We start from the raw sequence: 21,987 nt of genomic DNA, 5'->3' as shown, positions 1-21,987 counted from the left end.
TTCCACTTTCTTCCAACCTCCAACCTTTCATCCTCCTTCCCACTCTCCCACCTTCACTCATCTTCTTCTTCACTCCGTTCCATCTTGTCGTCTCTTGGTATATCCTCCGTCTTTCCCGACTTAGTGATCCCGGTAAGTCGATCCAAATGGGATGACTCGTGGACCGCAGACTATGGAGCTGCGATCCGTGGATGCCCAGCCAATCTCCCGCACCCTGACAGCTACGTCTCGTGGCTCATCCATTACTACGGCCCTCATGGAATGCGATCGAAGTTGGAATGTCCCATCCTAATCAGAATCTTTGATATACAGTGATCCATTGGAGATTCAAGAGTCAATCCCCCTCCTGACTCGCCCTCCCTGAACGAACCCCCCCCCCCCCCCCCCCCTCCACGCCCCGACCACCTCGACCTCCCGACAGCGCGGTTCTCGGTTCTCGAGTCGCCACTCCCGCACTCATTTCGTTGGTCCTGCCTGGGGCACCGACCATCTTTACCTGGTCGAATTTTCACCTTCTCGCCCAACGCGATCGGATCCTCACCTACCTTCCCCCCCCAAATACGAACCTAACCCCCGTGCGGCTGAACAACCCCCCCAAGCAGACCCCCCGTCCGCAGTTCTGGCATCAATCTCTCTCGGCTAAACACCTTGCGAGATCAGTTCTTGTTTGTCTGCGCGATAAGGCCGCTCGCGACCGCTTCAGCTTCCGCCCGAAGTCAATGCTTCAACTGTGACGTCCTGGATTCCGCGGGGTCGCATGTCACGTTGGATCCCCCGCTTCTGAGCATTTCGAGGACCCACGATCACAAACAGATCTTTCTCTATTTAAATATACACGCAAAGGGGGACCCGTCATTTCTATCGTAAACGTCCTCGGTTCCTATCCATCACGAACCATGTACGCTCTTGAACAGGAAAGGGCCCATCCGGTGCCGCCGCCACCACCACCCCTCTCAATGGACCGCATCTCTGGCCCGTCTGCCGCGTATCCCACGCCAGGGTCAGGCCCGCTGCGGTCCTCCGATCATCTCGCACCTATCTCGACCAGCCACGAGGGCCGCATCTGGTCCTTACAGGTCGTCCAGCAGCCCATCCGAGCTCGCATGTGTGGTTTCGGCGATAAGGTGGGTGATTCTTCGAGAGTGAATGTAGCTGCTGTATCCTCCTCGACTAACCTGAATATCTCTCTAGGATCGAAGACCTATCACTCCACCACCATGCATTCGACTCATCGTACGAGATGAACACACCGAGAAGGAAATTGATATCAAGTATGTTTGAACGCCCGTGCCATTCTCTGGCTTCCCCCGTTCTAACCATGCCCGTGTGATCTAGTGAGATCGACACATCCTTTTATGTGCTCACCGTTGATCTGTGGAATGCCGATGGCACCAACGAGGTCAACCTTGTCAAGCACTCCGCCACCTCTCCCTCGATCTCCACTGCCATGTCCTCCTCATACCCGCCTCCACCCCAAAGCATGTCTCCTACCTACCCCGCCTACGGCCAAAATGCGTACGGACAACCGGTCGGATATCCGCCCATGAACAATTACTATGGCCAACAGCAGATGTACCAAAATCCATACGGTCAGGCGGTTGGGTACCCACCCTATGGCTACCCTCAGGGGGGTCAGATGCCCGCTGCGATGTCTCCTGCGCCACCCGTTTCCGGCGGTCCGGGTGGCATGTTCACTCGAAACTTGATTGGCAGTCTCAGTGCGAGTGCCTTCCGTTTAACGGACCCGGATAACAAGATTGGAGTGTGGTTTATTCTGCAGGATTTGAGCGTGCGCACAGAAGGCACTTTCCGGTAAGTCAGAAAGTCATCTTTACAAGAGGGCCATGCGCTAATACTCGATAGCCTCAAAATGAGCTTCGTCAATGTGGGCACTCAGTCCACTGAAACTAGCAACGGAGCCCCCGTGATCAACCATGGGTCTGCTCCCGTTCTGGCCTCGGTCTTTAGTGAACCCTTCCAAGTCTTCTCCGCCAAGAAGTTCCCTGGTGTGATTGAGAGCACTCAATTGAGCAAATGCTTTGCGCTGCAGGGTATTAAGATTCCTATCCGAAAGGATGGTGTCAAGGGTCCACGTGGTCGTGGCGGAGATGGGGACGATGACGATGGGGATGACTACTAATACAACTGAAATTGAAAGAGAAAAAAATATGTTGATGTACTGGAATTGGGTTCTGATTGACCCACTCCACTCCAGTACGAACCGAGTCCCCACCCGACGTGGAGTTGACGCACGTCTCTCCCTCGCATGGGAACGATGATTGATGGGATATGGGTGTGCTTTTTGTTTGTTCACTTGCTCTGGGTTGGCGGATTAAGACGTGTGGGGGTAAAAAAGGGAGGCGTGTTGACTTTTATCGGTGTTCACGGCGGCCTTCTCTTCTTTTTTGTCTCCTCTTTACCCCGGAAGTCTTCCATTTTTATACCTCCACATTGCTACACGGATCGGTGCAGGAGGTGTTTGGCTTTTGTCTTTGTTGTGTTGGCCCTTTTGGCCATGTTTATACCTCGGCGGCAACCTCGCCCGCTCGTATATATATTTATTCGGTGATTCCATAATGTGTTTTTCTCGGGCCAAAGCGAGTTTATATAGTTTTCGTCTTTGAAATAGATCGCTGTGGCTACTGCCTTTGAACCCACCCCTCAATACAGTATGTGCGCGTCGTGGGGACAACCTGGTTGCACAGGTGGGCCCAGAGCCGTGGGGGAGATAACCTTAAAACGGGACCACTATCCCGGAATCCTGCAGGGTTAAGGGTCCCCATAAGTCGGATGACCAATGACAAGGAGTCATGTCCGGGTGTCTTGTCGGGTGTCTCATATAGTGCGACGTGGGTATATCGTATTCATACTATTCGATGAATATCTAGTAAAGTGATCGTGTTTTTTTCTGGTACGAATGAGACTTGAGATCCTCGTGGCTATGTAATCGGAATGTGGATGCCGTTACCCGAACGAGGAAACCGGTATACTAGGTGGGTACAAGGTTAGGTATTACTGTTAGACAGAATTATGGGGAAGTAGATATTGAAAGTATGTCAAGTCTTTTACTTCATATGTAGCACCTACACTCCTGGTACTAGTCAGCACTCATCTCCTTGTTCGACGCATCATTGGGTTCAAGTTGCAAGGTACATCATCAGCGCATCGTGTCCTCTTCTTGCGATATACAATACTTTCAAAACTGGCTAGACACTACTCTACAAGTCATCCCTATCTAAGATGTGACTTTGACTTTGTTCCCGGACTGAATCAAGACGGTCGCTGGCGATTTATCCGACAGAGCGAGCGGGTTCTCGTCCTATAAAGGCGTGGTATCTACCAGGTAGGGATTTGATAAACTCAGTTAGGATGATCAGTTTTTATCATGGCTGTTGTAATCCTCACTGGATAACGACTGGATTTCTGCGGAGGAAATCGAGGGCAATTGCGGGAGGTGAATGATGTTGTATAGATGGATTTCTATTCCCATCCATAGAATCTCGTTGTGATTTGCCTACTACTTTACAGTTAGCACCATAACCTGTTTAAGATTAGATTGTGACATATTTGGGTGGTTTAACTGTATCCATGACTGTGCTAAAGCTGCGATGCATTGAGTGCCCACTAGTCAGAGGCGGCTCTCGCCTGCTAGTTCGAGAATGAGGCACCGATTTCTTTGCTCACAAGCCAGAACTTATATACAGGGTAAGACGATATATGTCACTATAGTTAGGCATATGGAGCATAATTACCTGGGCATGTCAGATTTTGGCACCAGGAGCTTATCGAATATGTACATTAAAATGCTATCACACATAATCATGTGGTCATGGGTATGGTTCTCGATAAGACATCGGTGTGTATGCTTGTAACCTACCAAGATAAATCCTGTTAGATAGTTATTCACAGTGAAAAAGAGTTCCCACTACGCCGAGGAAAAGTGTGTGCTTATTGATAGGCTCTACTTAGCTTGATTAGCATCTAAAAATCTGTTTGATAGAACACCACGCTTCTAATAGAGTCTAGTGATAGTCAGGAAACTGGTACGGACGAAAGCACAGTCAGATAAGAAAAGAGGTCCGACATGATAAGATTCTTGCACTCGCTTAGTTCCCTCCATAGCCAATGCGTTTATCAAGCACATGTGCTAGTGTGACGTTATAACCTGGACAGAAGTCCGAGTCTTCCCCGCAACGTATCAGCGTATCTACGCTCTTCATGCCGAGGACACTCTCATGTCTCGGAAATATTAAAAGCGAGCACAGAGTCAAGAACAGGAGGCAAATGTAAGACATTCATCACAGAGTATACCCTTACCCACCTATCCTACCTAGATCATCACAATGCCCGGCCTCTCCACCTCCCCAGAATACAACCACATCACCATCAAAAAGCTACACCCAAAATTCGGAGCAGAAATAAGCGGTGTAGATTTCTCGCGACCAGTGGAGAAAAAAGTCTTTGATGAGATCCTGACTGCAATTACACAGGTGGGTCCTCGCCCAGAGCTATAGCGGCAGGTTAGCAGAAACAAGTATGGAGTACTTACTCATCCTGCACGATCGGAAATAGTTTGGCGTATGCGTGTTTCGGAACACGGGACTCGACGATGCAGGGCACGTTGCGTTTGCAGGGCAATTCGGCGAGTTGGATGATGTGACACCCTACACGGCTGGCGGACGAGCGCATCGACTATCCGATGTCCGGCTATTTGACGTGGGTAATATCGAACTAGACGGGACGGTGTTTGCACTGGATAACGTGCGTCGTGAGTGGAATAAGGTGAGACCAGCATGGGTTTCCAATTGATACCGGATCTCGCACTAAAGACGAGACAGGGCAATGGCCTTTTCCACGTAGACTCGAGCTTCAATCCCCGACGAGCAGGATACTCATTGCTCCGGGCGCACGAGCTCCCACCCGCAGGGATGGGGGAGAAACCGACTTTGCCGATGTACGAACAGCATTCGACGAGCTACCGACTACATTGAAGGACGAACTCCGAGAAAAGGACTATATAGCAGCACACTCGCTCTGGCACTCACGCAAGACCGCTGCACCGGAAACCTTCACCGATATCAATCCCGAGGATTATCCGATGGGACGACATCGCCTAGTCCAACGACACGAGGCATCGGGACGAGAGACGATGTATATAGCAGCGCATATCCATCATATCGAAGGGTTAGACGCCGAGGCATCGCGGGGGTTATTCGATAAACTGTTTCAACATGCCACACAGCCATGCTATGTGCTTCGGATTGGATGGGATTCACCGGGGGATATGATCCTGTGGGATAATACCAGTGTGATGCATCGTGCGGTCGGGGGAAGCTTTGAAGGTAAGTTTCGACGGGATATGCGACGGGCAACGGTGCATGATGGGAGTAGCTCGGCGTGGGGGTTGAATGAGCGGAGTAATGTGCGTCAGGGTTTGCCTTGAGACAATCGTTCAGGATTGGGATAATAATAGCGAGGGAATTGGGCAGATGTAGGTAGAGTTGCATCATGTACTCCGTACGGGTAAATAGGAATGTGAGACCTGTGGGAGGAGTAGTGTAGGACAAGAGAGCATAACATCATAATATCGGATCAGACCAATGAAGATCCCTGATTAGAACTCCACTCTGTAAAGCTCCGTTAACTACTCCACCTGCTCGTGGAGGAAGGAGGAATAATAATAGCCCAGTGAGACATCAGCTGCAGATCAGTAGGAAACCGCGGCTCTCTCCGACTTGGAGAACCCTGAGAAATCCACGGATAGAGCCCCGCTGTGAGTTTTACTTGCTTGGCATTCTGAATGGAGAATATGTATCTTCTGTATCCTCGGCCATGTCTCACTTGTTTACCCGTCGCTTCGCTTGCAGGATACTGTACTAACTCTATAGCAATAGCCAATGTTGCATCATGATCATGACTATACCAAGTCCAGCGAATCTAACGGCCGTCGTGTCTCAAACTCGCCCAATGGAATTGCCACTCGGCATCTCCGCTAGTCGTCAAAGGGGTCCCCTGGAGGAACAAGTGGACCCCCAACTATTATTCTTGTTGTCTGACCATACAAACTGCCCTTTGCATACGGCCGATTCCCTTTATCGCGGGGATGATGATGCTGCTGATGCTCATGATCCCTGGCTGATCCCTTCTTTTAGTTTGGGCCTCCCCTGACTATAAAGAGACCCTGCATTCTTCGGGGAATTTTACTTTCAACATCAAAATCAAACTCTCTCCATCTCTTACATCACCTCTCAAGTCTATCCACCATCACTATGAAGACCTTCATCGCTTCTCTGGCTCTGCCTCTACTCGCCGCCGCGGCTCCTACTTGTACCCCAGCCACCACCGACGCTAACCCGCCCTTTAGCGTCATGGCTGTCCGCTCCGCTTCACCTATCCACTACTTGCAACTGAACGCCGCCGGTCAAAAGTTCTGGCTCGGTGGCCAAACCTCTTCCTACTGCCCGACTGAGGTCGTGCAGAACTGCCCTCCGGGTAACCAGACCATCCTGGCACCGGGCGGTAACGCTCTGGTACGTGACACGAGATACATCAATACTCCCTAGTCTAAAACAAACATTGCCAAACATTTTCTTGAGGCTAACTACCTTACTACAGGACGTCGAAGTCCCCGGCGGCCAACAAGTCTACGTCGACCCCACCGGTGCCCTGAGCTTCACCCAGGCCCACTCCGCCTCCATCCCGGCTGGTTCTTCAGTCGGAAACTTGGCCTACCAGCCCGGTACCCCGTGGGCCCACTACACATTCAACGGCTGGGGTGCGACCGGCCTCATGGCCTGTCCGACTGAGGACAACCGCTGGCAGGTGTTTGCCGCCATGAGCAATGCGACCGTGCCCTCTGGTAAGGTCGGTGATTGTCTGGGGTTCTCGGCTTTGGCGCTGCCTTATGAGGGTGACGTTCCTGCTTGGCAGTACGCTTAGATGTTGAGAGTGATTGCGTTGCATGATGAATATGGCCTTGCGGATTTGATTTGATTTGATGATATGATTGCGTTTAGCTTGGCATTTGTGTATTTTTTGTATAGTAGTTGAAACCCTTTCTCGTGTGAGCGGGTAGAGTGTTTTGGGTGACTTTAATACAAACTAATGATTATCACATCACAATACTTCTTTTTTACATTGCGAGTCGTAAAATCCATTGTATGAATAAGCCCGAGAGAAGAGGGAGAGAGTTTATGCAGAACAGGCATTGGGTATCATTCTATATAGGACTCTAGTATATCTACTCTAGTTCCGCCAGATTCGAATCGCCTTGTCCTTACCACCACTGCCAACTTTTTGTCCATCGGGAGACCAGTCTACCGCAAAGACCTCATCCTTGTGTCCGGGTAGATCCGTAGCCAACTTGCCGGTTCGGACGTCCCAGACCTTCAAAGTAGTGTCCTTGGAAGAAGATACCAGTAGTCGAGAGTCGGCTGAGAAGCAGCACTGATAGACAGCGCCAACGTGGCCGCGGAATGTGGTGATGAACCTAGAAAGAGAGGTGTTAGTCATACGAATAGTTACTCCTAGAACAAGGCAATAGAGAAACACTCACTTTCCATCACGTCCGTTCCAAAGCTTGACGTGGTTATCGAATCCAGCAGATGCGATATACGCCATATCCGGCGAGAAGGTGACATGATTGACCTCCTTCTGATGACCCAGGAGTCGCGCAACGGGTTTATTAGACGCAGCCGGGTCCCACAGGTACATGGTGAAATCGTCACTGGCCGACACCAATCGCTCCACAATCTTGTTGTTCACGGTAGCCGCCTCCTCGAATCGCTTCCGCGCAGCAGCCACCTTCTCCGCCTCCGTAGCGGGTACCTTACCAGTGTGATCGTGGTAGGCCGTACGCAAGGCGAAATCAGTAGAGAGAGCCAGATGGTTCACGCGGTGGGCATGCGCCGCCAGAGACTGGATCAGCGTGCCGTCCTTGGGATTCCAGATCTTGATCGTCTTATCGTGCGACGCGGTATAAATCTGGCCGGTACCACCCCATCGAACACAGCTAACCGACCCCTTGTGTCCGGTGAGAACATGCTCAATGCGTTTCGAGACGACATCCCAGATGCGCACGGTCGAGTCCTTCGACGCCGATGCCAGACGCGGCCGTCCAGACTCCTGCACGTGGTAAGGTTCCCAAGCAAGACTGGTAATCCACTTGGAATGGCCCTTGACCGGTCCACCCAGCGCCTGTCCCTTCTTCGCATCCCAGAACCGCACGGTATTATCCATACTACCCGTCGCGATCATGGCGCCGTTGGGCGAGTACGCCACGGCCAGAACCCAGCTAGTATGTCCCTTAAGGGTGTGTAACGGGGTACCCGTCTCGCAGTCCCAGACTCGGGCTGTCGAGTCACCACTTCCGGAGACCATGGTCGAGGAGTTGACGGGGGAGAACGAGGTGGCTAGGATTGCCTCGCCGTGGCCTGCGATGGAGGCGGCGCAACGAGAAACGGCCTTGACTCGGAATACGGCTTGCGGGGTGAAGTAGAGCGAGACGGTGTCTTCGGTAGTTTTGATCCCAGGCTGGAGCAGCGAGTGGTATAGATCAGCGAGGATATCGATGGTTTGTCCGTCCTCCTTCTCGGATTGGTAGGTGAACCGATATGGCACACGATCATCGTCGTCCTATACAGTTGAAGAAGAGCCAATTAGTTTCGGCGCAGTAACACAATCCGCCTGAGAGACCACTTACATTCCCTTGGAGGGTATTCAACAGCGTCTCGAGGTTCTTAATATTCGCATCGGCCACCGGGACCGAGACCGCAGGTCCCGTAGCATTGCCAGTGGCCTGGTCGTAGAATTGGACACGGACACTGCCCAAATCGGTGGGAATACTCTGGATCTCCTGCTGCTCCCTGGCCTTTTCGGCCTGGGCCAGCTTTTGGCGCTTACTGGGCGGGGGGAGGAGAGTCGCCATTGTTAGCTTGGAGGAGTTTAACGGAGGAAGAAATTTTGGGTTGGAGGGCTTATCTTATCGGGTGGGGAATTTGGGACAGTGACCAACTGGCGGGGAATTAACAGTCTCTTGATTTCTGCCGTTTATCTCTTAATTTCCAGTAATTTTTGTTGCTTTCAGTGCTGTTCACAGAATCTTTATGAAAATTTCTGCACAATTTCCGAAATTATTACACTCGGTGGAACTTAGGTGGTTGTGGTGCGTTTGAAGACGTATCTTGGTCATCGCACGTGACTTGTCCTCTGGTCATGGTCATAGTGGTGGTTTGATTTTAAGTTTAGACGAATCCCAAGAGCTTCCATAAGTTAATCAACAAGATGTATTAAAAGAGGTGTCAAAAAAGTCCTTAGTAATAGTGATTTAATATAAGAAGGACCTTTATAGATCGAATGGAAAGCGGCATAGAAATAATATAAAACAAATCATTAATTCATTAATTTCTACCTCCAAAGGATGATATACAAAGAGTGCGCCGCCTTCGAAAGCCTTTATAGCACCGCGAGGGCACCAGCGTTAGCTCTAGGACGATCCGAGGCAAGAGTAATTCACTCTCGATACTAGATTATTAGAAGGATATCTATAAATCGAATAGAAAACTACGTAGAAAAAGTATAAAATAGATAGATCCTTCTTAGATTAAAGTACTACTATGAAGGATTATCCTTCTAAACCCTCTTGTTAACTAATTTGTGTAAGGATTAAAGAAAGTAGACGAGTATAAACAAATGATAGACTGTTAGGTGCCCGGCCTCTTTGATCATGCAACTCGATGCAAATGACTTACCTCTTCTCTCACCTCACCTCACCCTCATTTTCATCCCAACTCACACAAAAATGTCGATATCCTCACGACAGTCAACACTCGATTCCTTCGTTCCCCTGACTGTCAGAGGCAGCACGAGGCGAGCTGGAACAGCAAGGCCCACAACCACGGCCACGAGTATCGCCTCGCAGGACATTGTCTGTGCTGTCAGTGAATCACGGGGAGTTTCTTCCACAGTGGGACTCGCATTCGTGAACCTAGCCACGGCTGAAGTTGTTCTCTGCCAGATCTGCGACAGTCAAACTTATGTCAAGACCATTACCAAGATTGGCGTCTTTGAACCGAGTGAGATCCTGTTCATGAACACCGCCAAGGAGTCCAAGCTACGCTACATTATCGAAGAGAATCTGCCTGAGCCAATCCTCACCTTTGTTGATCGCAGGTGCTGGTCTGATAAGGCTGGCCATGAGTACCTTGATCGTCTTGCGTTTCCAGATGAGGTGGATTCCCTCAAGGTGACGCTTGGCGGGAACTATTTCGCAGCCTGCTCTTTTGCCGCGGTATGCAACGCCATCCCGTTGAGGCGAGTTTAGACAGTCTGACTGATCCTTGGGCAGTCCCTCAAGTACATTGAGCTGGAGCTCCAGCGTGTATTCGCCTCTCACTCTCTGCGGATCAAGTTCGAACCCTCACAAGGCTCCATGACCATCGACCTTGCCACGATTGTTTCCCTCGAGCTCATCCAGAATCTTCACAATACCAAGTCCAAGGATAGCTTGTATGGTTTGCTCAATGAAACCACAACGCCGATGGGAGCCAGACTACTCCGGGCCAACATTCTCCAGCCTTCCACCGAGAGGGTCAAATTGACTGCGAGATACAATGCGGTGGAGGACTTGTCCACAAAGGAAGACATGTTCGTGTCCGTCCGCCAGGCTTTGAAGGGCTTCATCGATGCGGATAAAGTTTTGACTTCGGTATGTTTTGATATTTTTTTTTATCTGTCGCTTTTTTCAGCTGACATTTCAAGGTTATTCTGGTACCTACCAAGAGGACCGTTCAGTACATTGAACAGTCAGTCAACCATGTGATCATGCTAAAGACGTACGTATCGGCAATCAAAAAGGTGTATCAAGCACTAGGTGCAGCCCAAAGCGAGATCCTGGCCACTATTCGAGAGGTATGCTCTTATGCCAAGCTCTCACTCACCTGCGTTACGGCTTACATAGGGTAGTTGTGTCACCCTGCAGGACATCGCGCTGTCGAAGAGATGATCGAGAAAACGCTCAATGAAAATATTACTTACCAAAGCAAGCCACTCGACCTACGTAATCAACGCATATATTGTGTAAAGGTGAGTCTCAAGCTTATATCCCGCTCGATATGCCAATACTGACCCAGCCAGGCCGGCGTCAGCAGCCTTTTGGATGTCGCTAGGCAAACTTACAAGGAAGCCAACGCCGATGCAGCAGAATTGGTGTCAAAACTTGAAGGTAATGACTCGGACGAGACTAGAGGTCATTCTACGATCCCTCTCATTAAGAAATTTAACAGAAACCTTCGATCTATCCTTGGATCTCAAGTACGATACTGCCCGCCAATACTACATCTGCATTCCAACAGGCCATCCAGAGCCACTGCCGGAAATCTTCATCAACGTCTACCGCAAGAAGAACCGGATCGAGTGCCAGACTCTAGACTTGGTCAAACTAAACCAGAAGATCACCGATGCCCACAATGAAGTGATCAGCATGAGCGACCAGACCGTCCAAGGGCTACTCCACGATGTATGTACCGAGGTTGCAGGGCTTTTTCGCATCAGCGAGGCCATCGCAATGCTAGACATGCTATCAGCATTTGCACAACTGGCAACGAGCCACGACTACATCCGTCCGGAGCTAATGGCTACCCTGACCATCAAGGCTGGACGGCATCCTATCCGGGAACGCATCCATTCCAGCAAATTCATCCCCAACGACGCCTGCGCCACGCCACAAACTCGATTCCAAATCATCACCGGATGCAACATGAGCGGCAAATCCACATACATCCGATCCCTCGCCCTGATGACCGTAATGGCGCAGATTGGCTGTTTCGTGCCCGCGCAGTACGCCTCATTCCCACTCGTGCACCAACTGTTCGCGCGTGTAGCCACCAGCGACGATCTAGACGCTAACGTCTCTACTTTCGCCGCAGAAATGCGAGAGATGGCATTTATCTTGCGCCATGTGCAGCCACGAGCGATGGTCCTAGTTGACGAACTCGGACGCGGCACTAGTACAACCGATGGTCTCGCAATCGCCGTTGCCCTGGCCGAAGCTCTTCTCGCCAGCAATGCCCTGGTATGGTTTGCCACGCATTTTCATGATCTCGCGCGCATCTTATCTGAAAGATCTGGTGTCATCAATCTGCATTTAGCAGCCGACATCACTCCTTATGCAAACAAGATGACAATGCTCTACCAGATCGCGGAAGGACCCGTTCCGGACCGTCGATATGGCCTTGAGCTGGCGAAGCTAGTCGACCTCCCACCTGCAGTTTTGGAGGTTGCCAGGAACGTCTCCGAGCGCATGGACAGGCTTATGCAGCGTCGGAACAGCACTTCGCGCGCCGTGGTCATAGCCCGGAAGCGGAAGTTACTTCTCACTTTGCGAGAAGAGCTTGTACTTGCTCGAACTAGCACGATGGATAGCGCATCTCTCCGTCAGCATCTTGTCAAGCTTCAGAATGACTTTGCATTGCGTATGGCTGCTGTCGACCAGGAGGTCAATTTGGGGAGTGGTGCTGATGCTGAGATATTGGAGGGACAAGAAGAGGGGGTGAGAAGGATTCTCAGGTGGATTCCACTGCTCCTTCTTGCCGCGCAGATCGTGCATCTGAGGGCATTTCGTCTCGAACACCTTTACCTTCAGATTCTCTACTAGTCGATTCTGCTTCCGAGCCTGAATCTAATGGACATGACAGCGTCATTTTAGTCTGAGGGTGTCGAGGAGAATCGGGCCTGTTGGCCTCATATGAGGGACTTATTCGAGACGTATACATTTCGTCTATTGCATGATATCATGGTATGGAATAGGGAGAATCATTGTGATGGCCTGCGGGCGACGATCTGATATGCCACATCATTAGAAGACGACAGGCTTTTAGTCATACCAACACCTGACTAAATACACGTTATTTCTACATTAAAAGAACAGAGACATTCCAGTCCAAACCAGTTTCATAGAAAAACTTCGCTTATTTAACTCATTCGTCTATCAAGAACGCTCACAAAATATCCGACCGGGGTTTGGGGTATTCACAACCAATCAACCAAAGTGGAAGAGGGTCTGCTTGCCCTTCTTCTTTTTCCCCTTTTCCCATCGCTAGGCTCGTCATCGAAATCATCTGCTGGCTCTGCTGGAGACGCAAGGCCAGAAGACGGATTTGACCCCCAAGCATTCGCAGCAGGACCCTTACGCTCGTCCCACCGGATGTAACCACGAGTCTTTCCTGGCATCATGACGTTTGGCTTGGCGGCCGCGGGGAGAGCAGGGAACGCGTCTACACCAGCAGCGGGGCGCGAGGAACTAGCAGACATCGCCGGGGAGGCACGACTGGGAGGGGTTGAGTATGACGGGCGACTAATGGAGGGTGGAGGGGCGGCAGCGGCCCAGGGAGTGGAAGTGGCAGCATTGTTGCGGCGAGATGAGCTACCGACAGCTGCAGAGAGAGGGGGGAAGGGATTGGCGGAGGATGAGGAGATGGCACCGCTTCTACCAACGGCAGAGCGAGACGATTGAGCGGTAGATGACTTCAGCCGCAAGACACGGCTGCCGCCGGTGCTCACTGTGGCAGGAGACATACCAGGCAGAAGACCGCCCGGGCCTGGGAGAGCAGGGTAGTCCTCGTTTATGGCGCGCCAATCGTTCCAAGCTTGAAGAAGACTGGTTCGCTTGCTCTCATCTTCATAAATATCGGCAAGCTCCTTGATGAGTTTGCCTAGCTCCGAGCTAGAGGTATCGAACAGAGAAAAGAATGCATCAATAAGCTCCGTCGCACCAATGGACGAAGTTCGATAGCTGGACACTCTCGTTCGGAACTCAGCAAGCTTGTTAGCATCATTGTGGAGTAGATTTGACGCCCGCTCCACCACGGCGGTATGGCGCAGACGCCGAGCTTGATCTTGCGGGCTCAGGGTTGCGGATGTCGCCGCAAGACTAAGACTCTCCAGCTCTGCAGTAGGTGGGGGTCGTGGACGAGCTGCAGGGTTCGGGGTACCCGCTGCTGACCGAGCGGGTGCCTGGACTGTCTGGGTCTCATTGCGACTAAGCTGTCCGCCGAAACTACGAGTAGTAACAGACTGAGAGCTCTGAATTGCTTGCTGTCTTTGGAAGGCCTGCTCGGCACGCCCGAGAGGTTGTGCGCTAGAGACAGGCAGAGGCTCCGCGTTGGGATCCCGACCACGACCAGCACCGCGGCGCTGACGCTGCTGTGGCTGATATGGGCTTCGAATATCGAACTCGGCAAGATCGACAATCCGAGCATCCCGACGCACATCTTTGGAAACTCCATTCGGGTGTGCCTCAATCTGGTGGGCCTTTAGGTCCATCTGTGACTCGAATACCACAAACTTCTTGTCCAAGCATTCCTGGTCAAGGCAAAGGAAATGGTCTTTTTGGAAGTGGCCCTCCAGAGCATTGTAGTCAATATAGTATTGCTGCTGACGATGGGAGGCACGGCGATCGCAAATATGGCATCTTTCGTGTTTGTCACGACAATGGGCGTACAACTCGTCATCGCCATAGAATCGTTGCCGACAGAAACCACACTCGGGGTGGCCTTTGAAGCCGCTTTGGTCGATAGCACCAGGTTTGTGGTCGCCATGTTTCTCGTGTTTTCGCAACTCGGCCATGGTGAAGAGAGTGTGCTCGTGAGTGAACACCTTTTTGTTCCGTGTGCAAAGGTCACTGTCATGTCACACAAAGCGCGAGTCAGCCACTTACTCTTGATCATCGTGTTCAATGCGCCTATTTCCCATCTAGAGAATAGTATCAAAACTCACCACATCACTTTGCCATGCTTGCTCTTCACGTGGCGATGCAAGTCCGGCCATCCAAGGCAAGCGACATCACAGTCTTCATCAGGGCAGTTGTATCGAAGCAGCAACACCGTGTCTTCAAAGATTTCGTCCTTCTCATAGTGGATTCCCAAATTATCATCGGTTCGAGCGAAATCTTTCTTCTCAAAGTCCTCAAATCGTCGAACGGGGTCATCGGTGAAAATGACAAAGGCGGACTCGGTCTATGCATTAGGGCAGATTAGTATGGTTCGCAACAAAGCCAACGGCCAACAACGACTAAAATCGTGAGATGCAGACATACTCGACAATGAGCGCAACCCTTGTTCTTGTAAAGTGCGCGCAAGCGGAGCGCACAAATATGACACGTCCGGTGATTGCAAGGCGACACGGAGGTATGTTCAACGGTCGACGCACAAATGAAGCAGATCTCTCCATCGTCGGCATCATCGGTAGCGGCGGGGACCTCTTTTGTCCCTACAGTCGCAACAGTCTTTGTGGGTTGTGTCTCGGTGGCTTCGGGTTCATCCTGGCTCCGTTGCTTATCACGTCCACCAGAGCCTCGACCTCCGCGACCGCGGGACCTGCCTCCTCGACCTGGTCCATCGCCAGCGTTACGCGGCTCATCTGAACGGCCAGAGGGAGGGGCGCCTCCGCGGCCACGACGGCGGCCACCACCACGACCGTGGCCTGTTGACGGAGCAGTTGGGGTGTTGTCAGCCATGGCGGGGGACCGTGGGAGTCAAGATCGGCGCTGCGGTTTCGTGTCAATGGCAACAACGTGGGAGCTGCGGAGCTCTCTGGGGGTTGAAGGTTGGTGGGGGAGACGGGGAAAAAGTGAGATCTGGCTGACTTATCAACCTCCGCGGCGGGCATGTGCTTGGAAGCTGGAATCTTCCTTTGCAATCAACAAAGAAGCTACTTCTCAGTGCATGCTAGAGACTGTTTGTCAGAACAAACCCATCTTTGTAAATGTACAAATTGTTCAACTTTCATTGGATGATTAATTGGATACCTGCAGCTTCCACAATACTCGACAACTTTCTCTCGCTATCTATACGTCATCCAGCAGAGCCAATGGCAGGGCTATTCTCAAAATTTACTATATTGTGGCGATATTTCAACTATAGTACTCTATAGATAAAGTATCAAGCTTTTAACGAGGACTGTATAGAGGCAGTGAGGTGTTCTAACGAACACCATTACTCTCGAGGATGTATGAGCTCTATGTTTCCCACATCAAAAATCCCAAATACCGAGACTTATTGAGATCACGAAACTCAAATAGGTATGCAATTATGAGAACGATAGATATCACCACTCAAGGGCTGCACCAACTCCCGCTGGAGAGCAAGAAAAGAACCAAAATCTTGAAAGCACAAGGCGCCATAAAGAAAGCCTCAAAAGGCGGCAAAGGTGGAGTCGTCACGCCGGCATCCCCATGCATCGCAGAAAGCAAATGATAGAACAGAGATGAAATTCGTTGAGGGAGGCCAAGGGTCCCTTCATCCAAGGACAACCCATGACTATTCGCGCCGAACCAGGGCTATTCGTCTGGGTTATACAAATTCTGATTGAGGATCTTGGTCATGGTGAACATATGGACCCGATCCTGCTTAAACACAGCGCGCATCGCGTCGTCGCAGCGGATTTGGCGTCGATCGCTTGGATCTTGCAGCTCTTTTTCACGGATGTATTGCCATACCTTTTTGACAGTCTGCGGGCGCGACAGCTAGAAGAAAGGGTCAGTACAGGTTTCGCTTGCGATTGGGGCCAGACGTACTGTAGTCTCTCCACCTAGGAGAGCAGACAAAGGGGCAGACAGATTAAGTGGTTTCTAAAAACATAGCGATTAGTCCTGCGTGGAGCAGTTACTCGACATTCAAGACATACGTGGAAGCCACCAGTTCGATTGACCTCCTTTTTCGTTTCCGATCCCGAGTCGATGTCCGAGTCATCCTCCGCCCTGACGCGTTTGGCGGTCTTGGCCTTGCTCTTCTTCTTAGATGGAGCAGCACGGCGTGTGCTTGCGCCTCTTGTGGGTCGTGCTCGCATATTCTCTTCCGCTTGTAGTTTCGCGGCGAACAAGGCGTCGGCGTCAACATCGGCGTCAGGCTTGCGCTTCTTTGGAGGCGGCGAGGCGCTAGCGGGCTCAGATGCTTCTTCGCTATGTGCCTGACGCTTCACGGGCGAGGAGGATTGGGGTGGAGAAGGTACTGCAGCGGCAGTGGTGGCGTGTGTATGGCCATTACTGGAGGTCTCTTCGGGTGAATGGACGCCATTATTGCTCGCGAAGATGTCAAATCGTTCCATGATTAGCTGCTTGACTTCAGCCTGCGAATACATTGTCAGCTACCAGAGTTCCACAAGCATTCATGCTTCCTTCCAACGGAAACAAAGCGCAAGCAATAACCACAGATTATGCAGACCTTTTGTGGAGTGAGATCATAACCAATGACGTCCTGGAGACCCTTGCGAATCCGTTTCTCGGAGACGGTATTGAGGTCACTCTTGGCGAGGATCGAGTCAATGATGCCTGAGTATTCATCGCGCTTTTCGGATGAGACTATTGCGCCACGTTAGACAAGGAAAAGAAGCTCCCAGGTGTGAGTCGGCAATTGAAGCCGGGACAGCGCCGAGGCAACATACGTGACATCCTGCCTGCATTCAATCCTTGCCAATCGTCTCCAAAGATGCAGTATCCAAGTTCCAAGTGTAGGTTACAGCTATAGAGATAGCTTCGGCTGCTAGATTTGGGCAGTGGTGTTGATCGCGCAAGTAGGTACTTCGAGGAAGGTCAGGTGGGTATAGTCGCACTGGCGCTTAAGAGCGGCGGGGGAGCCGAGGGCGCAACGAGCAAGGCGAAGGTGCAGCAAGAGGGAAAGATCGAGGAGACACAAGCAACAGTGTTACGGGTGATCTTTGCAGCAATAGGGCATCAAGTTCCGCAAGGTCCAGAACTGAAAAAGCGAGACCCCGCGTCGGCTGTAGCTCCGAAAGCAACTGCTAATCTCCAAACTAACTTGCGATGCGCGCCCGGGGAACAGGCTGACTCAGCAGCGCCAACAAAGCTTAGATCACGTGAGTAAAACACACGCATCACGTGACACGATCGCGCTGGATCCCTTCACGGCTGAGTCAGCGCGCACAAAGAACCCGCTTGGCGGCGAGTTTTGTTTCTGGCCGAAAATCCTCAAAGTCAAGTACGCAACGCTCTGATCCACGGCTGTCGCCTCAAGTCCACCCAGCATGGCGCCCAGTTTCGACACCCTGACCGAGCAGGATTTCCACGAGGAGGAGGAGGAGGAGATTGACTTCTCCGGTACGCCCTGGGAGCCCTACTTTTTTTGGCGTGTGTGCCCCTCTCTAACATCGGTTTCTCGGCAGATCTCAAGGAGCAGTTCGAAGTTAAGTTGGAGGAGGGCCTGGACACTTTCGTCGTTATCGATGGCCTTCCCGTTGTGCCCGAAGACAGCCGCCAGAAACTCGTCAAGTTCTTGTTGAGAAAACTCAACACCATTGGCCACACCTCCGAAGATGCAGTTTTCATGCCGCTGAACGACAAGGGCATGTCCGAAGGGTGCGTTACCCTGGGATGAATGGGCTACGAATCTATAAAGTGGACGAGATGATTGACTAGGATATTCTTTTTTTTTCTTCTAGATTCGCCTTTGTTGAATACGAAACCCCCGAACAAGCTCTCGCTGCTGTCAAGCAACTCCACGGTGTTCCCCTCGACAAGAAGCACACCCTGGCCGTGAACAAGCTTATGGATATCGAGCGATATGGTCGCGAGGGTCGTATCGAGGAGGAGTACCACGCTCCCGAGGTGGAGCCCTTCAAGGAGAAGGAGCATCTGCGCTCTTGGATGGCCGATGCCAATGCCCGTGATCAGTTCGCCCTCTACCGGAACGACAAGGTCGGCGTGTTCTGGAATAACAAGTCCAACCCACCAGAGAACGTCGTTGATCGCGCTCACTGGACACAACTCTTCGTCCAATGGTCCCCCAAGGGTACCTTCCTTGCCTCCGTCCACCCTCAAGGTGTCCAGCTCTGGGGCGGCGCCTCCTTCTCCAAGCAAAAACAGTTCCCTCACCCCTTCGTACAACTCGTTGAATTCTCCCCCCTGGAGGGCTATCTGACGACGTGGTCTTCTCGTCCCATCCAGGTCGAGGAGGGCCAGCCCATCCTGACCTTCGAGGAAGATGGAAAGAACATCATCGTCTGGGATATTGAGTCCGGCAAGCCTCTGCGCTCATTCGTCTCCCACGATCTGGCTGCCGGCCCCGCCGCTGAGGGTGAGGTCCAGCCCAAGAAGAAGGTTCAGTGGCCCGCTTTCAAGTGGTCCGCTGATGAGAAGTACGTTGCCCGTATGCTCCAGGGCCAGTCTATTTCCATCTACGAGGTGCCCAACATGAACCTGCTTGGCCGCACATCCGTCAAGGTTGAGGGTGTTAACGACTTTGAGTGGTCCCCCGCCACCGTCACCCGCGAGGGTGTCAAGCAATACGAGCAGCTCCTCTGCTTCTGGACTCCCGAGATTGGTAGCAACCCCGCCCGTGTTGCCATGATGAGCGTTCCCTCCAAGGAGATTGTCCGCACCCGTAACCTGTTCAACGTCTCCGATGTCAAGCTGCACTGGCAATCCCAGGGTGCCTACGTTTGCGTCAAGGTCGACCGTCACTCCAAGTCCAAGAAGTCCATGGCCACCAACCTGGAGATCTTCCGGGTTCGCGAGAAGGGCGTTCCCGTTGAGGTCGTTGACAGCCTCAAGGACACTGTCATCAACTTCTCTTGGGAGCCCAACGGTTCTCGTTTCGTCCTGATCACCACCGGCGAGACCCCCACCGGTGCTGCCGTTCCCCCCAAGACTGCCGTCTCCTTCTTCGCCCCCGAGAAGAAGGGCAACACTGCCGGCAACTTCAAGCTCGTCCGGACCGTCGAGAAGAAGACCAGCAACGGCATCTACTGGTCGCCCAAGGGTCGTTTCGTCGTTGTGGCTACTGTCCACTCCCAGTCCAACTTCGACCTGGACTTCTGGGACATGGACTTTGAGGGTGAGAAGAACGAGGCTGAGAAGGATCTTGCCGCCAACCTCCAGTTGATGAAGACCGTTGAGCACTACGGCGTGACCGACATTGAGTGGGACCCCACAGGTCGCTATGTGGTCAGCAGTGCTAGTGTGTGGACTCACTCGGTAAGATTCAATCCTTTTTTTATTGTCTTTTGGCGAATCAAGACTAATCTCATGTTTTAGATGGAAAACGGCTGGAACCTGCACACTTTCTCTGGAAATACCCTCTCCGAGAACCCTACCGAGAAGTTCAAGCAGTTCCTCTGGCGCCCCCGCCCCCCTACCTTGCTCAGCAAGGAGGAGCAGAAGCAGGTGCGCAAGAACCTGCGCGAGTACTCGAAGGAGTTCGACGAGGAGGACCGATACGCCGTGGACATTGCCAACACCGCCGTTGTCGAGCAGCGCAAACGCGTTCTCAGCGAGTGGCTCGCCTGGCTGCGCCGGGAGAAGGAGATCCAGGCCGAGGAGCGGGAGGCCTTTGGCTTGTCCGAGGATGCCGACTCTCCCAAGCTGGCCAAGGATGCCCGCGTTGGCATCCAGCAGGAGGGCGACACCGTGGTGGAGGAGATTGTGGAGGAGATCATCGAGGAGACCGAGGAGGTCATTGGTTGACGAACCCATTTTCTTTTCCCCCCTTTTTCTCTTTCGCATATAATGTGTTTCCTTGTTCCTTTCCTTTGTTCTCGCCGGCGTCCTCTGCCTTTTCGGGCCCGGCTTTTCTACGTGCCCCAGTTTTATGATCCGGCCCTATTTCTGTGCTGATGATCGGGGACTCTCAAAAATCAATAGATTGAGCTATGTGGTGTCCGACGAAGCTCTTGATGTGCAATGTGGATAAGCATGAGAAATGCCTACGAACGCAATAGCTGTTGTTTCATAATCTTGTATTTCTCGTAGTTTTTCTTTTTTTTTCTTCTTGTCCTAAGTATACAGGCTCATCCCAATAGCCACAGTCCCCAGAGCCAGCAACGTCGTCCACACTGCGGAACTCATTCTATTCTCCATCGCCGCCCCGCCCGTCGGTTGACTTTTCGATGTAGCAGAAGTAGCTATCGTGGACGATGATTTGTCGCTTGGCTTCACATTCTTCTTGAAGTATTCATTGTGATTGCCAACGACATTCCCTGTTGGCGTGTATTCACATACAACGTACCAGCCCTGCGCTCTCGTACTTCCATCGGGCTCCCTAGCAAGAAGTCGACCCGGGCTGCTATCACCAGCATCTCTTCGTACTTTATCGGTGTTCTCGGTATATCCACAATTTATCGCAGCGCATCCTACTTGCGTTGTAGATTTCCACACTAGTTGTGTGAAATGGCCGGTCTTCTCAGTGAATCCGGTCGGCTTCTGGAAGTTATAGAATTCCCTTTCGTCGCCCCAAGCCTCAACTGCTGAAGAAGCGTTGGGATACCCAAATGCTAGGTTTTCCCCATACGGGCCGTCCTGAATGTGTAACTGTTAGAAAGAGATTCCATGGCTATCTAGACGAAAAACGACTCTTACCGAATGTTTCCAGATACAATTCTGCGCCCATTCGTGGGAATATTTGACCAACGTCTCGTTCCAGACTAGTGGTTTTGCATCGTGTGCTTTCCGATAGTCATTGCTAACCCGAAGAACTGTGTCTTTGAACTCAGAGGTCGAAGTGTATGAAGCGGGACTGGGAATAGTTGGCGTCCCTTGCACTGTTGATGCAACTTCCACTGTTGTATGGACTGTGACCACGATAACTTTAGCTTTGATGGTCGTGATGAAGCTGCTGTAGATCACAAGGAGTAATAGTAGAGACCAGCTCTTGTAGGTGTTGGTGGCCATGATCGTTGCAAGGATGGTAATATTCTGGCCCTTATATGCGAAAACAACCTAGAGTCCTCAAGGGTTCAAAAGGTTTCACCACATAATAGGGCTAGCGCCGTTAAGTCGGGTAGGTTGGACAATCTCCTATGAATCAAGACTGTCGATTCACACTGGACCTCCGCCACAGTGGTGTTAGATCCGTTAGAGTGTAGCAATACGCCCCAAATAGTTATAGTAATACAGAACAAACCCCAGCGAGAGCTACTAGAAAGATATAACATCCTTCTAGAGACCTAACATCCCCCAAACCGTGGTTCTCACAGGAATAC

General features: G+C 51.6%; 9 protein-coding genes across 9 annotated transcripts; 5 read left to right on the top strand and 4 right to left on the bottom strand.

Annotated features, from left to right (window-relative positions):
• Positions 1–896: 896 nt before the first annotated feature.
• On the top strand, positions 897–2,140 carry N7496_001989 (velvet factor family protein; the record flags this gene model as incomplete). The annotated part of the gene is made up of 4 exons (XM_056694920.1): positions 897–1,124; positions 1,192–1,271; positions 1,336–1,812; positions 1,864–2,140. 4 exons carry the CDS (start codon positions 897–899, stop codon positions 2,138–2,140), a joined length of 1,062 nt encoding a protein of 353 aa, XP_056561649.1.
• Positions 2,141–4,343: 2,203 nt separating this feature from the next.
• Positions 4,344–5,443, top strand: N7496_001988 (TauD/TfdA dioxygenase family protein; the record flags this gene model as incomplete). Its single annotated transcript, XM_056694919.1, has 3 exons — positions 4,344–4,490; positions 4,573–4,768; positions 4,839–5,443. 3 exons carry the CDS (start codon positions 4,344–4,346, stop codon positions 5,441–5,443), a joined length of 948 nt encoding a protein of 315 aa, XP_056561648.1.
• Positions 5,444–6,269: 826 nt separating this feature from the next.
• Positions 6,270–6,939, top strand: N7496_001987 (putative IgE binding protein; the record flags this gene model as incomplete). The annotated part of the gene is made up of 2 exons (XM_056694918.1): positions 6,270–6,530; positions 6,616–6,939. 2 exons carry the CDS (start codon positions 6,270–6,272, stop codon positions 6,937–6,939), a joined length of 585 nt encoding a protein of 194 aa, XP_056561647.1.
• A 306-nt stretch (positions 6,940–7,245) lies between these two features.
• On the bottom strand, positions 7,246–8,926 carry N7496_001986 (Ribosome assembly protein 4; the record flags this gene model as incomplete). The annotated part of the gene is made up of 3 exons (XM_056694917.1): positions 7,246–7,489; positions 7,556–8,634; positions 8,702–8,926. The coding sequence occupies 3 exons, from the start codon at positions 8,924–8,926 to the stop codon at positions 7,246–7,248; spliced, it is 1,548 nt and encodes a 515-aa protein (XP_056561646.1).
• An 873-nt stretch (positions 8,927–9,799) lies between these two features.
• Positions 9,800–12,652, top strand: N7496_001985 (MutS family protein MSH4; the record flags this gene model as incomplete). The annotated part of the gene is made up of 6 exons (XM_056694916.1): positions 9,800–10,288; positions 10,346–10,705; positions 10,759–10,908; positions 10,963–11,082; positions 11,134–11,221; positions 11,283–12,652. The coding sequence occupies 6 exons, from the start codon at positions 9,800–9,802 to the stop codon at positions 12,650–12,652; spliced, it is 2,577 nt and encodes an 858-aa protein (XP_056561645.1).
• A 374-nt stretch (positions 12,653–13,026) lies between these two features.
• Positions 13,027–15,511, bottom strand: N7496_001984 (E3 ubiquitin-protein ligase HEL2; the record flags this gene model as incomplete). Its single annotated transcript, XM_056694915.1, has 3 exons — positions 13,027–14,677; positions 14,773–15,011; positions 15,092–15,511. The coding sequence occupies 3 exons, from the start codon at positions 15,509–15,511 to the stop codon at positions 13,027–13,029; spliced, it is 2,310 nt and encodes a 769-aa protein (XP_056561644.1).
• An 822-nt stretch (positions 15,512–16,333) lies between these two features.
• N7496_001983 (SWIB/MDM2 domain protein) lies at positions 16,334–17,351 on the bottom strand (the record flags this gene model as incomplete). Its single annotated transcript, XM_056694914.1, has 4 exons — positions 16,334–16,519; positions 16,571–16,624; positions 16,681–17,121; positions 17,217–17,351. Coding segments are annotated over 4 exons (816 nt in total), but the record flags the coding sequence as incomplete, so codon positions are not given.
• A 600-nt stretch (positions 17,352–17,951) lies between these two features.
• On the top strand, positions 17,952–20,473 carry EifCb (translation initiation factor eIF3 core subunit b; the record flags this gene model as incomplete). Its single annotated transcript, XM_056694913.1, has 4 exons — positions 17,952–18,109; positions 18,175–18,367; positions 18,451–19,984; positions 20,045–20,473. Exons 1-4 carry the CDS (start codon positions 18,037–18,039, stop codon positions 20,471–20,473), a joined length of 2,229 nt encoding a protein of 742 aa, XP_056561642.1. The 5' UTR covers positions 17,952–18,036.
• A 309-nt stretch (positions 20,474–20,782) lies between these two features.
• N7496_001981 (putative extracellular SCP domain protein Pry1) lies at positions 20,783–21,676 on the bottom strand (the record flags this gene model as incomplete). The annotated part of the gene is made up of 2 exons (XM_056694912.1): positions 20,783–21,316; positions 21,365–21,676. 2 exons carry the CDS (start codon positions 21,674–21,676, stop codon positions 20,783–20,785), a joined length of 846 nt encoding a protein of 281 aa, XP_056561641.1.
• Between the last annotated feature and the right edge of the window lie 311 nt (positions 21,677–21,987).

Source organism: Penicillium cataractarum (assembly GCF_028827025.1).
Source record: "Penicillium cataractarum strain IBT 29864 chromosome Unknown utg000001l, whole genome shotgun sequence".
NCBI classification, from domain to species: Eukaryota; Fungi; Ascomycota; class Eurotiomycetes; order Eurotiales; family Aspergillaceae; genus Penicillium; species Penicillium cataractarum.
The sequence above is the reverse complement of the archived record's forward strand: the minus strand, read 5'-3'. Positions and strand labels throughout refer to the sequence as shown.